The 15497-nt window shown below is 38.4% G+C and overlaps 1 protein-coding gene across 1 annotated transcript; it reads right to left on the bottom strand.

Moving 5' to 3' along the window:
- Positions 1 to 40: 40 nt before the first annotated feature.
- Positions 41 to 15130, bottom strand: prpf6 (PRP6 pre-mRNA processing factor 6 homolog (S. cerevisiae)). Its single transcript, XM_047377123.1, has 21 exons — positions 14901 to 15130; positions 13736 to 13898; positions 12452 to 12570; positions 12285 to 12363; positions 10185 to 10361; positions 9673 to 9801; positions 9475 to 9569; positions 9213 to 9369; positions 8832 to 8994; positions 6509 to 6627; positions 5795 to 6013; positions 4852 to 4974; positions 3693 to 3814; positions 3410 to 3548; positions 3170 to 3289; positions 2292 to 2468; positions 2041 to 2174; positions 1654 to 1745; positions 1035 to 1149; positions 772 to 898; positions 41 to 598 (listed from the first exon to the last, which is right to left on the bottom strand). Exons 1-21 carry the CDS (start codon positions 15086 to 15088, stop codon positions 446 to 448), a joined length of 2910 nt encoding a protein of 969 aa, XP_047233079.1. The 5' UTR covers positions 15089 to 15130; the 3' UTR covers positions 41 to 445.
- Positions 15131 to 15497: the final 367 nt, after the last annotated feature.

The raw sequence follows: 15497 nt of genomic DNA on the forward strand, positions 1-15497 counted from the left end.
AAAAAAAAGAGACAGAGGACACCTTTAAGCTGTTGTTAGGTAAATTGCAGAAGAGGTTTACTATGCAACAAGACAAACATGACAAAAGCCTACAAAAATGACGGCCTTAAACGTCTGAGCAAAGACCTTAATCCATGTGGTGCTGAAAGGTTCTTAATGAGTATGTCACAAAAACTCGATAGCTTTTTATCAGATGTTGTTGCAACACAGTTGCATTTAGAGGAGTAACAACTTAAAATTTGTCATTCTCAGACCAACATTAAATCATTATTTTCTGCCATTACAAAAAACGACTCATGTTTGTGAAATGACAAAGACTAAAAAAAAAAAAAAAAAAAATGTATTTTGTGTGAGATGGGCAAATCCAGGTAGAGAACAAGCGTGTCCATAGCTGCTCCTGGCTCGACTGGTGACTGCCAGAGTCCTCCAGGGAAACCTTCAGGTTTCAGAAAGTATTCTTGATCTTGCTGGCTACCAGTGCTAAAATCTCTCCTGTCTTCTTCTGCCAGTTCAGGACGTGTTTGGACTCGGCACACCAAAGCTCTCCGTGGCGCGGCTCTGCGTTCTCACATCGTTTTCTCACCTCTTCCTGTTGCTCCTGATGGATGCAGAGCATTAAAGTTAAACACAATAGAACACGGGGACAAGTCATGAACTGTTTAAGGGTCACTCGTTATTCTTAAAAGCGTTTGGTGGTTAACAGAGAAATGTAGCTTAAATTTAGATATTAACATTCACAAGGTAGCACAAGTCTGAGTGGGAGATCTGTACCTCTGTGCCGTGCTGCAGCTCAAACTTGTAGAAGAGACCCCAAGCATCTCCCAGGTCAGGCTCAATCTTAACCGTCCTGAGGAACCACTCTCTGGTTTTGGTGATTTTACGTTCACTCCAGAACAGCCTGAGGTTTGCACAAGTTTACATTTGAAAACCGTCAAATATCTCATAAACGTTTTCTGAGAACTTTAAGGCAGTTAGAAAAGATATATTGCTTCCAAGACTAAAGAAGGAAGCAGTAAAAAAAGTTGCAGTTATACTTTGCCACGGCGAGCAAGACATGAGGATCATGTTCACACTTCTTCAAAGCGTCCACGCTCTTGGTCTTCCTCTGGGGCCTGGCTTCCAAGAACACTGCCTCGGCCCACAGGATACCTAACAAAGGAAATTGGAGAAAGAGAAAAAAGATAATTTGACATTCTAAAACTTTATATAAAGCAAACTGAAAGAAATCAGATTTTGTTATGTCTATTCTGCTGTCAAAGCAAAAATAGCAGTGACAAAATTAAAAACTACTTCCCAAAAACATAATTATTGGGGAACTTCTGGGAATACGCTTTTATTTTTTTAAATAAATTTTATTCCAGTGGAAACGAGTAAAACTCTAGTCACTAAACCCAGTTTAAGTTTTTTTATATTTGGACTCATTTAAAGATCTAATGAGATGTTTGACCAAAGGAAATAAAAGCTCTAAATAAAAGGTATAATATAATGTTTGCTATTGCTTCGGAACACAAATCTGCTAAAGACACACACTAGTTGAGGTCATTTCTATTACATTTATTCAATAATATTGAATAACCAAAACAGATCTTTTTTTTAATTCTAAGACAGAACATTTATTTATGAAAGACAAGGTGGTGTGGCTTTTATTTTTACCTGAATTTGGGCACTCCTGCAGGGCTTTGGCCATTAGTGTGTTGGCTATATTCTTCAGTCCGGCCCTGTACTCCAGCCTGACAGACTCTAGCCTGGAAAACACAAATACTTCAGTTATTTTAGGGTTTCCGGGGTAAACATGTTTTCTTTTTTGGAAAATATGGCTTGCAGGATAACGGCAAAAAAAATAAAAATAAAATAAAATAAAATAAAATATATATATATATATATATATATATAAAAAACATGGTGCCTTAAGGAGAAAAAAACAATAACTTCTTCAAGTCAATGCGAGGTCTAAAAGATATAACACAAAATATAAAAGACGTCAAAGGTGATCCTTTCCAGCTTAACCTCAGAGAAACCATTTCACTTGTGTTTTCTCACCACAGCTCAGGGGACTGTGGGTTCTTCAGTCGTGACTTCTCCAGAATGGCTCTGGCTCTGGTCAGCTGGCCCACTCCTTCTTCAAGACGAGAGAGCAGCGACCATAGAGGAACCGAGTGGGGACATTTTTTTAACTGCAGCAGCAAAAACAATAAACAACAGCTCTAATTACAAGAACACACTCACCTTTAGTGTAAGCACAGGTAAAAGACTTGTTAACAATCATAAGCGCAGCATTTTCTCTGCCTTACCCCTTGGTTATAAGCCTCTCTGGCCCTGTCCATATTTTCACACTGCTCCTCTATCTGGCCACGCATCATCCACAGCTTGGGGAAGTCCTCATAGTGTCTCAGAGCTTCAGTGCACAACTCCTGTGCAGCTTCGATGTTTCCCAACACCCACTCCAGTTTCACTGATTTCATGAATACCTGTGAATATTAAAGAGAAAAGATTATTTTCAGTCAGAAACATAAGGATAGCTGCATTCCCATGAAACTCCCATTTGACCTTGCAATGCACTTGGCAGAGATCAACAAATACCATAAAAGAGAAAAACCACGTTGTAAAATAATCTGATATCCTTGTTAAGAGTTTAACAGAGTCATTAACCCATAAAGATGTCTCATCTGACAACTGAATGAGAACAGAAAACATTAAGCCATCTCTGTGAGCCTATAATGCAGCAATCAAAAGGAATGTAGCCAGGTCAAACAGATGGGTTGATTGGTAGTGAGCTCAGCTATGAGCATCTGTCAACCTGAGTGTTCCTGGATGTTTGTAAGTAAAGAAACACTGCAAGCCTGAACCTGAAGAGGACAGAATGTACAAGCCAAATGAAAGACGAATCACTAATAACCTACTTTTAAACATGGCTGTCTAGGAAATAAATTAAAATATTATTATCAAGTCATTTGTGAACCAAGGATCTCTGAAAATCTCTACTAATCGTAATAGAGTGGGTTGTACAGGTTATGGTGAAAGCATGCTAACCCAGACAAGCAATGTTGTTAAAATGAGGGACTTTGAAAAACAAATGCACCGTTTTAAGGTTCATCTTTTAAATCGAAGTCACAATCATATGGCTGCTTGTTAGTTCAACACCCTCTTTCACACACTAACTCTCACACACCCGGGCAGTTGGAGCGCTGCTGCGAGCCTTGGCCAGCAGTCGACGTGCTCTTTCGTACTCATTGTTCTCCGACTCCAGTTTGACGGCAGCAAGCCAGATCTCTTCACTGTTAGGGTTAGCCTAGAATAAACAGTAAGGAGCAGGACAGAGGACGTGGGGTGAGGGCTGAATGTAGCACAGGAACACACAAGTTCAACAACAAAGTGTGACAGGTCAAGACTGTAATGATTTTGTTGTCACCTGAAAAGCAAGAGCGAGGATACTTCTTGCAGCTGGAACGTCATTGGCCAGCCACTTAGACTTGGCGCCCATCAACCACAGGACCTCTGCTTTGGGACAGTGAGCTACTGCTCTCTGCAGAAGGGCTTCCAAAGACTCTCTAAGAGGGATGAATGGAGACACAGAAGCATTTGATGTGACCCGTGAGAATAAAGGAAGAGAAAAATTTGATTATTAAGCAAATGAGAATTACATTCTGGCTACTGTTGTAGAAAAAAAAAAAAGCAAAAACAAAGCAGATCACCTGGTGCCGTGGTTCTTCTCAAAGTAGGCTGCTCGAAGCCAAACACTTTTCTTGCTAGGAAACACTTGCAGGGCATGGGCATAAATGGCTCTGGCACACTCCAATGCTCCGTGGGCCACACACTGTAGAGCAAACAAGTTCAAACTCAAACAGCAAACAGCATCTACTGTACTGGTCATTCATTATAGGGATTTTAGTGATGCTTTTGAATCATTTTTCCAGGGTGGACTGATGATACAACAAATAATTTGTATGAGTTGATGCACAAGTTTGAATCTAATGAAGAATACCTCCAATGCACTCAGGTTTAAAATTATATATAAAGGTTCAGATATGTAACCCCCATTAATATTTGGTCCCTCAGCCAGGAACAGACAAACAACCCATTTAGCAGGATATTGACCTCTCTTCTTCAAGGATGACAGAGCACACTAAAAACTGGTTGGATTACTGGCATGGACGCAGCATTTAAGCATAATTATTGATTTGAAGTCAGGACCATTCGAGAAGTTAAATGTTAGCCGGCTTTTATCCATTTCAAACTTTGCTTCGGTGTGTGTTTGGGTTCATTAAGTTTAGAGAAGTCAAAGTGCAGCTTTCAAACCGAATGACAATAAATGTCAGGCATGGTGGTGGTTACATCATGACGAGGGACTTTTTTTCTGTCAGTTCTGTTGGTGCACAGCAAAACAAGGAGGACTACATCCAAGTTCTTCAACTTCACCACTGATAAACTATATGTTTGAAAATTGGACACAATAGGGTTGACAATGATCCTAATCACATATAAAAACATGTTTTGAGATAAAGAAAAATGACACCTAGGTTCTGGAATGGCCCTGACCTCAACCCACTAAAAATGTATGATCCATGCTTAAAAACCTAGTATATTTCAACCTGTCTGGATCAGAGAAAATCATTAATAAATTCTAACATGTACACAAAACTGCTTTAAAATTCTGTCAAGCTATTTGTTCAATAATCTCACCCCACCCAAACAAAACCAAGAGTTAAAATGCGTTATAAAAAGCTCCAAATTAAAGTGATATTCATAATGATGATGGATTGTGTAAACCTCCGATTAATCTTCTTAGTGTCAGAATAAGAAAATGCCCAGTGTAAAAGAAATAAAAACTAAAATCTTTTTTCCTAAACGTACACTGTCTGCATCCTCCATCCACGTGTGTTTGCGGTCCTCCTCCTCGATGCCGATCCCTATGACAGCCCTTATCACCGCTTGGCAGGTGGCCACGCTGCCTGCTTTGTCACACTCTTCTGCATCCTGTGGGACAAGTAGAAACATTTAAGACAGAGAAACATGTCTGGGTGAGGAGGAAGAATTAAAAAAAAGAAAAAATGCAGGCATGAACCCCCGGCACCCATTTTAATCTAGCAATCAGACTGGAATTATGACAAAATCTAAACGGGAGTATTTACACACCTGGTGTAAGGGGCATATATATATATATATATATATATGATCCGTCTTTTACAGAAGGACTACTTTAGGGCACCATGAGATAAGGTTCTGTTTAACATAAAACTGTTTTACAGGCTACATTACTGGTTATTTTTTCATCATTTAAACTTCAAACTAAATGTAGCAAGATAGAAAAAGCCAGTTACTTTACAAAAAAAAAAAAAAATCAGCAGTCGGTGATTGCAAAATAACTGAACGCTAAACATAAATGTCAGCGTGCTGGCATGCTTAGTTGCTTCTACATGAAGTAACAGAGGACCACTTAGCCAATATCCTGGCATACTGTCAAATCAGAAAGAATCCAAGCATGGCACAGTTCCCCTTCCGAGGTTTAAAGGTGCAGTCACAGTATTTGACACTTTATGATATGATAGGCTGGGGTTTACACGGAAAATACAAATTTAATGATCAACAAGTTTTTTTGTGACTGTACATAAAAATTTATTGAGATGCATTTCAAGTTAATGTGCGCTACATGTCTAAAACGTTATAGCTTCTATAAATTTTTCAGAAAGTTGGGCATCTTTATAAAATAAAGAATGATTGGCCAAGCAAACCGAGGGTCAGGAAGCTGCTGAGCCATCTGAAACCTGTTTCATCTGATATATAATGACCAACCGACCTGTATCCACTGCTCTCTGTTGATTTCCACACCATTGGCCCGCAGAGAAGTGATGGCTCTGTCAATGATCTTATCCACCATCTGAGTGTTGCCATTGGCCTCCTCCAGCTTGGCAGCAGTGATCCAGATGTGGCGATCGGTGGGGATGTTCTCTCTGGCTTTATTCAAGACACGGCGGGCGTTCTCATAGGTTTCTAGGCGGGCCAGAGCCAGCCACAGCTGATTAAAACAAATGAGGTAAACGTTAATATTTGTAAGGTGCTGTATAAAATCTAGTTTTACATAAAATGTTAATACTGAAGATGCATAGTTTAGAATTCTGTGGCTAATTTCCAGTTTTTGCAAAGCTTTGACTTGCTGATGCCGATTTCTGCTCAAGAACTAAAACACAAGAAGAAATAGGAACTGGATAAAAATTATACACGTTTTTAACCTTTCCGGCTCAGGATAACCGAGGACAGAGTTTTCTTTTAAACAGGTTCCTAAAGCTCACTGCTACTGAAAATGAATAAATATACTCTCTTCACTCAGCAACAGAAGCCACTCTGAAGAGTGTAAAACTGGTGTATGGTGAATTAACTGACTGAAAAAAGATCAGATATTTTTATTTTCAGACTGCTTACCGGTCGGGGACGATCAAGCTGATAAACCCATCGATTCCAGTGAACAGAAAATGTATAAACCAACTATCATGTTAGCATTTTTAAAGCATACCTCGACACTTGTAGGGCAACACTCAACAGCTCTGCTGAGCATGATCCTAGCATCTTCTGGCTCTTCAAGCTCAACAGCTGCCTTCCACAGTAGAACTGACTTTGATACATTCTCTAAAGCTGAGGGAGACAAGTACACACTGTGTGATGACAGCATATAAAACACTTTGACACAGTATACACATACATGTATTGTCTTCAACAATCTTTAGTCGGTCAGAAAAAGCTGCCAGTTTTCGGAGGAAAGCCACTGATGAGCTTTAATACTGGACCAAACAAGCCGTGTAGGAATGTAGAGCTGGAAGCTCAAAATCCAATGATCAAGAGTTTGAAAACTGGGTTTGCAATTTCAGTGCAACAATAAACAGCTCTATACACAATACCTAGTTGGTTGTCTGTGTTTTAAAGAAACCTGATGTTACTTGTGAACACTCGCCAAATTGGGGAATCAAGAGTATTTCTTATTTCCCATAAGGGTTTTACTACGTATGTTTAGACATGTGCTAACTTTCAATTCCACCTTTAAAGATGTGCTATTGTCTCTGCATGCATGTGAGACTTACACTTGTATTAGTTTGTACCTAAAAAAAAATTTCCACAAACGTTTTTTTTTTTTTTAATGAACAGACATCAGGCTGCTCTTTAAGACATGAAAGGGACAGACTGATTACCAAAATTACCAAATCTGAAAAACACTCCATGTGTGAGAGCAGTTCATGTAGCACGATTGTAGTCGAGTTGGGTGGGAAGCAGAAAAAGAGGTAGTATGCATGTAATGAAGGAAACAAGAGCAAAGGCATTCTAACATGTAGAGGCGGAAAAAGTTCCTCCTCAGAAACAGCTTTGATCCATCTCTGTCAGTGGAGTATGCTGCTGGGAAACACTGGTGCATGTGTGCCTGTGCGTGCATGTGTGTGCTGGGGCATTGACACTATGGTTAAATATAGGGCCTGGCCTTGAAGGCGAGCCAGCAACACGGCTGCCAAATGTTACTGTGATAGCGTTGTGTGGGCTCTTTTATGAGACAATCAACAGATTGAGACTGGCCTTGAATGTTAGCCCTGCAGAAATTAGTGTCTTCCTTTAGGCAGCAGAATCCAACTCAGTCACACACGCCGTGCTGCGAAGGCACAGCAACCTAACAACAGCAATGTATATTTTCAAAACAACTGGATCACAGGAAAATGAGTGTAGAAAATGGAAAAACGTAAAACTGGGAGATGCATGCTCTGAGTGTTTGGACATTGCTCGTGTGGTGTTCCTCAGGGATCAGTACTGGTACCCATGTTCTTCATAATATACTGTATGTAAATGACATGCAAAATATCTGAAATAATGAAGTTTGTGTAATTAGTTGATAACACAAACATTTTCTGTGTCGAAAAAATAACTTGGAACTGTTAAAGAATTTAATTACACAAATACATCTATTAAAATCATGGTTTGATAGCAATAAATTGTCTTTAAATCTGAATAAAACAAAACTAATGTGATTTGGGAACTGTGAAGCCAAACATGGAGCTAAAATACAGATAAATGAGATGAGTATTGAAATGGTACATAAAAACAAATTTCTTGGTATTATTGATGACAAACTAAACTGCAAACCTCACATCAAACATGCTGAAAACAAACTTTTAAAAAGCCTTTCTGTATTGCACAAAGCCAAACACGTATTAGATTATAAAGTGCTTTACATTCTGTACTGTTCTTAGTTTTACCGTATTTCAGTTACTGTGTGGAGATTTGGGGATATAGTTGAACTACAAGCATCACCAATTATGTTCAAAGCCCCAAATAACCAGATACCAGAAAACATTCAAGAACTGTTTAAAGTTATGAGTTAAGAGGTTCATCAGAACAACAAAGCAAACGTTCTGCTTTTCTGTGTGTGGGGTGAAGTTTAGAACAGTCTCAGTGTGAAGCTCAGTTTAAATTGTGGTATAAAAAAGGATTATAAATGGATATCATACTTAAAACATTATTGATATTATTGCAGTTGTTGCTGCGGCTCTTATTGGTAGTAGTACTCTTGCCGATATGTTGCTTGTAAATATGTAGATAAAATAGAAAAGGAATATGTATAAGTTTCAGCACATTTTTAAGAGGATTTCTTCATGTAATTGGGTACAGATCACTGTGGTTGTGAGTCTGGGTCACTATAAGTTCACACTTCTCCCCAACCCTTGAATATCTACATCAGTTTTGTGCATGTCACCATTTCTTTTTTGTATTCTCTGCATCAACATTACATCTTCAAAAATAAATAAAAATAATTAGTTTCCTGTTTCTTTTCCCTTCAGAACTAAGAAACAATACCTTACCCTTCCTGAGGACTCGTTTCTTAGCTCTGATGTCTGTCTCGAGCTCAGCTGCTCTTATGTAGATGCGGACGGACTGCGGTAGGTGGCGGACAGCTTGAGCAACCACGGCTTTAGCTGTGTCGCCAGGTTGGAGCCTTGCAGCCTCCAGCCACACGTCCTCACTCTGGTTCAGAACATAAATGCTCGTCTCAGCAGAAAGGTATGGACAGTTGCACAAAATGTATTTTTCTACAGCAACAATAGCAAGCCTTAACTTGTCTCAACTAGTCACTGAAAACTGTAACCAGTGAAATATAACTTATTTTAAAGATACTATTCCAAATGTCTATGACCCTTTAATGTATAAACTGAATCTGTTTTCAATCTATTCATTATCTTTACCTTTGGACACATCTCTGTGCCTTTCATGATCAGGTTTCTGGCCACCTGCAGCTTGCCTGTCACCTCTTCCAGCCTAGCAGAAGCAATCCAGGCAGGTGGGTGGTGGGGGTTGGTCTCCCTCACGGATTTCAGCAGTAGACGAGCCTTTTTAATGTCACTAGATATACAGTCAAACACGAATCGTCAACCAAGAAAACACAAACAAAAGCCTATTTCAAACAAATTCTCTCAGATCACATGTTGTTAAGAGCAGCTTCCATACCTGATGTCTCCTCCATAGGTGGGAATCATGGAGTTGAGATCTGTGAGGTAACCCTTGGGATCAACAACTGTCTGTCCACTGACTGAATCAGAAACCTGTTGGGTGAACAAAGAGAGAAAATAGGAATAAACATTTTAAATCTAAAAATCAACAGGGCATTGAAACAATGGCCTATTTCAGAATTTATTAAAAGGTCACCTGACTGAGCCTCATATCCATGAGTGTGTTTCTGGCTTGGCCAATTTTCCTCATATCCAGCTCTCCTGTCCCTGGAGTCATCAGACCTGGAGTCATGCTTCCTGGATATGGGGTGTTCAGGCCTCCCAGCTAGCAAAGATGGGAAGCCATAATAATGAATTGAAACATTATAAACATTTTCTTTGTGCATAACAAAACAACATATTAAACACAGACATGAGTGCTAAAAGAATGTGCTGAAACTTTTTACTTTGTGTTTGCATTTCTTTATGATAAGGTATGCTGCAACTTACATATGCAGGCACCAGCTCAACCAATCAATTTGCCTTTTTTATGTTTTATTAAGAAAGTATGTGACCGTGTCACATTCCGCAAGCATCTGTTGTCAACATAATATATGGCAGTTTTCTCTGAGATATTCTGCCTCCTGCTGGAACTTGTTGTAACTACAACAAATAATGTTCAGTCATAGGCTTTTATTTGAACATATGTGGATGTGCATAAATACTGACCCCCTGCAACGGATCAACAGAAGTGTGGTTCTCCCCGCTTTGCAGATGTTTCGAGAAGAAGCTGTCAGGGACGGGGGTCAGCTTCTCATGGCGGGGATTCCTTTGACGCTTGTTCCGTGCATCTCCAACTTCAGGGATGCTCAGCCACTCCTCCTCTGACACCTCTGCCAGCTTCCTCTGTGAATAAATAGGAAAAATGTCCAACATCATATAATCACAACTATTAGGGGAGAAATCAAAATAAGACAAAACCTCCATATGCACAAACTTGAAAAAAAGTTCACTCCTGGAACTTCGTCTAATCTGCCTCTTAAAGCAAGCATCACCCAAGCAACTACAAGAGTATAACAGCTCTATTTCCTCTGCATATAAACATTATTTCCAGGATTCTCATTAATAAAAACAAGTACAATGTACTAATGCAACTGTAGAACAGCCAATAAAGTTAAGAGAAAACAACCGTGTTCCTGCAAATTGTCATGTCATAAGAGAAGGGAAAACGGGTCACAGGAAAAACAATATCAGAGCTGAGAATTACTTCAGAAAAAAAAATTTAAATATCCAGTCATGTTATCACAAAGTCATGTGCAGAAAGTGCGGAGTGAGGAACGTCAAAAGTAACTTTCTGTTTTAACACAGGAGAAAAACAAAATTTTGATTTGTAAATCTCAATTGTAAAAATCCAGGTTTGAAGGATAAACCTGTCTTGGCATGCCTTCAGAACAAACAGGATAGCTGTATAATTGACAATTGAAAATGAAAGCTGAACCCTGCCGTTTCCTCAGATTAGAAGCATTCCTGTTATTGGCCTTGCACTTCATCACAAATATAGCAGCAAGTGTAATCTCCATCACATTTTAAAAGTGGAGCCATACTTTAAAAGGCTTTCCTTCAACCATGCTTAGTTGACGGTACCAGCAGCTACTGACGTCATTACGCTTTTGTGCATGCAACGCTGTGTTCATGTCCAGCATGGAAAACCGCCCACTCTTCCACTCCCTCAGTGTCACAATGATGCGTTTAGGTACCGAAACATGGTACCGTTTGATTTTACGTGAATCGGTACTCGGTAGTACTGACGGAATTTGGTGGGTACCAATAAAAGTACCGGATTCCGTACCCATTCCTAACTGTGATGTGCAAGACAATAATGTCAGGTGTCAAATTTAGATTAAATGGATGCTGTGATTGGCCAGTGTGAGTTTGCACAGGCTTTTTTTTTATTCAAATCATCACAATTTCTTAAAACAGCTTTTGCTAGCCTGTGTATCTTACAATTTACAAAGCATTGATACTTGTGTAGTCTGTCATTCTGCAGTTTTGATGTGCATTATAATGCTAAGAAAACTGTTGTACTAGTTTGTAGGACTAAAGCTGACAAACAACTTTGCTTCCCTGATTTTTTTCTGTCAGGGCAAAAGTTAAATGTTTGTTCCAAAACTAAATATCTGGGTCACTACATCACAGACCAGCTCTGTGATGATGATGACATTTATCGGCAGTTGTACGCCCAGGCAAACATTCTGGGGAGGAAATTCCATATGTGCACTGATGAGGTAAAAATAAGCCTATTTAAAGCTTACTGTACATCTTTGTATACAGCTCCTTTGTGGTGTAAATTTAAAAAAGCTAGTATGCAGAAGCTTAAGGTTGCCTATAATGACTCTTTGAGAATTCTGCTCAAGAAACCCAGGTTCAGCAGAGCAAGTGAGATGTTTTGTGATGCACATGTCAGAACATTCCAGGCACTTGTGAGAAATCTGATATATAAGTTTATGTGTCGTTTGTGCAGCTCATTGAACAGTCTTATTGTAATGTTTACACATCCATCTCTTAGTGCGCTAAGATACCAGTCGGCTCTGTGGAAACATTGGTATGCAAGTCTTTTATAAAAAAAAATTTTTTTTCTCTCTCTTCTCTTTTTATATGTCGTGTTGTTGTTTTCTTGTGGACCATGAGTCTGTTGAATAAAGTAATCAATCAATCAATCTGCACATTGTATAATTACATTAAATACAAACTACAAAGCGGTGGCCTTTTTTTATGTAAAATCCAAACAAGTCATTCAAAATTTTAGACACTTTAGAGAAAATTTCACACCTTCAGATCTGAGAACTGCTGCTGGATTTTTGGTCGCTCCATACGGTATTTCTCAATTTCTTCCTTTTCTCTCAGTTCCCTATAAATGCACATAAAGCAAGCAATGTTAGGTACACATGCAACATTTTGTTTACAAGTGAGTGTTTTGTTCTAATTTCATCCGTAACCTTCTTTCTTTGCGTCTTTCATCCATCCTCTTGTCCAGAGCTGCATATATAGCATCTGCTTCTTCGTCATCTTTCTCATAGGGGCCGCTGGAGAACAAGCTACCTGCATACCCGTTAAACTTTAGGAATAAATGAAACAGAAAAAATTATTAACTGAACAGTTTGCCATGGAAAAGCAATTACTGTAAATTCCTCTTACATTTTCAAGTAAATTACTTAAATCAAATGGAATTTTGAATCTTTATTAAATGTATTACAAAAGAAAAAGATGAAAAAAAAAAAACAATACAGAAGAAGAATGCCAGTATAAAAAAGCACCAGTATTTTCACTCATGATTATTTGTGTGTGCTAATGATATTAACAATAATAACTAATAGTGTCAATGACTAAATACAACAACAAAAGTAATAATAGCCGAATAATTATTTATCATGTTTATATGCTGGTGATGACCATCTTTTGAATAATGCTTTAAACTGTTTAAAATGTTTGGACATTTTTACCGTGCCATCGCTTCACCCCATGTACCAATATACTAAAGCTCTTTGTTGTAGTTCTGACTTTGCAAGTTTTAAACAAGTTTGAATGTTTCCAGGTAAGAATTTATTTTAGGCTTTAAACAAGATAATAACTGTTTGTAGTTCCGCTACGTCAGAATGAATAGTGCGTTGGTGTGATTCAAATAATCGACTTTACTGATTACTCTTCTTGCTCGTTTTTGCAATGTTATTAATGACTGTAGTGAAGTTTTGTAACTACTGCACCATATCAGATAACTACTGCAACTACTGCAAAGTAACTCAGTAAAGGTAAGCTAGGACACAGTAAAGAATATGGGGATCTTTTTCCTCCAGGACATGTTTGACTTTATTCAATGTAAAGATACCTTTTCACAGTTTACTTTGTGTGTTTCTAATTTAAGGTTTCCAGTTTATTTTATCATCAGTAATAACATCAAGAAATTTGTATTCATGTACATTTACTCCATTTAGCTGTATTTGGATTCCTATGTGTGACCTACAGTTCCCGAATAGCAATATTATTGCTTGGGTTAGATTTAAGGGAAACCCTTTCCCATTAAACCACAATTTTGTCCATTTTTTTGTTACATCCCTGAGGAATTGTTCCAGATCATCTGCAACCAAAAACAATTTAGTGTCATCTGCAAATACCACAATTTTCCTATTCCCACATACATTGCATAGGCTATTTAAATACATATTAAACTTAACAACGTAAAATGTCTGATGAAGTCTAAACACAAAAGATTGAGTCATAGAAACCTCATCATAGTTGGTGTCGTTCAGGTCTTCGTCATCATCATCCTGATTCTTTTTCATTTGGTCCCCAACCGTCCTTTTCCCCGGAGGTGCATGACGGTCATCCACTGGATCATTGGCGTCACGGGCAGGACCGATATCCGACCGTGTGGTGAAACCAGTAGCACTAGAACACAGATACTGATTAAAACCTTCCAACATTCAGATCAGAGAAATTAAGGCGTTTTGCTTTGACAAAAAGAAAATAAGCAGAATGTTTTTGTTTCTGAAAATAATTTTCTATGTCTCTGCTTCTAGTGGTAAAAAACAAAATCACAGGATTTTCCTCAGAATAAATGGATTATTATAAGCCAATTAACAATTTATTTTAACCAACTAAGAAGGCAAAACATTCATCAAAGATTCAGTCAATTCTGTGATGGAGGGTCACAGCTTTTTTTTCTATTTCAAATAAATACATAGATCACCTAATAATTTAAGCTTTAAAACCTCTAAATGACTAAATTGTTAATCTACACATAAGTTCTATGTAATTTGAAAGTTTCCACTATTAATGCTCTATCAGTGGAAATCGTTTGTTTAAACTAACAACTCTTACAGATTTTTGCTAGCAAACCTAACATCAGTGGAAAAGTATTTTTCTGCCTTTTCTTTTACAAACCTATCCATAGACATTTACTCATGCTTAAATTGTTGGTCAAATTACTACGTATAGCCATGTAACTTGTAACACATTTTCACCAATTAGTATTGGATGTTGAATCTGTTTTGGATTACAATTTGGGTTGAATCAGACTGTAGGTAATTTGAATTTACACCGAACTAGTCTTGAATAAACTAGGCTTGTCTTATATGGTGCATTGAGATGACTTTTGCCGTGGATTTGTATACTTTAAACAAACTGAAATAAATTTATTCGATGAACACGAAAGCTTCTGACTTTCAGCTCGAGATAATTAACGTTTAACCTCATGAACCAATCAGTGAAATGTCAAAATGATAGTTTAATTTAACTAAATTGTTATTAGATATAACTAAGCCCACATTTGTTATAATAAACAGGCAAGTAGATATTAGTTCACAAGTTGACTCAAACATTACAGAATTTGGTTTTAGTTGTTACGTAGTATTACATATCAACATAGCTTAGCTAGCTAGCTTAGCTCACCCTCTGCCCAGACCGGGAACGTAGCCCAGCGGAGCGGGCATCCCCAAAAACGGCTTCTTCTTTTTCCCCATGAGCGGGGAAGCAAGGGGCATTATAGGGGGTCCTCCACTGGCCCCCGCAGCCGCAGTGCCTCCCGCTGCTGTTTTGGGGACAATTTTAGAGGCTTGTTTCACAGCAGTGCTAGCCATCGTTCCTGTAACGAAGAAGCTTCACTGGCGGATGAATAACAGCCTAACTTCCGCTTCAAAGGAACGGCGAGTAGGTTTAAAACAAGGTGTGTTAAAAACAGCGCCCCAACAGGTCAGGCGGTTTGTTTCCCCATTTCATTCAACCTAGAAATTCAACCTTAAAATAACATGCGTGGGCACGGTATGTTATTTTTTCCTGACGTGTTTTTGTGGCTCGGTGAGTGATTACTTTTAGTAAGGAAAACTATTTATTCACACACGTATGTCAACCGCGTTTTGAAGTAGCCACAAGGGGGCGTCACATCCCTTAAACAAGATCAAAAGGCTTTACTTCAGTCAATGTGTTAATTTTAAAAGTATTGAACTAAGTCACGAGATTACTTTAAAAAATATAAAAAAATGAATTCTG

Source organism: Girardinichthys multiradiatus, chromosome 1 (genome assembly GCF_021462225.1).
Source record: "Girardinichthys multiradiatus isolate DD_20200921_A chromosome 1, DD_fGirMul_XY1, whole genome shotgun sequence".
Taxonomy (NCBI): domain Eukaryota; kingdom Metazoa; phylum Chordata; class Actinopteri; order Cyprinodontiformes; family Goodeidae; genus Girardinichthys; species Girardinichthys multiradiatus.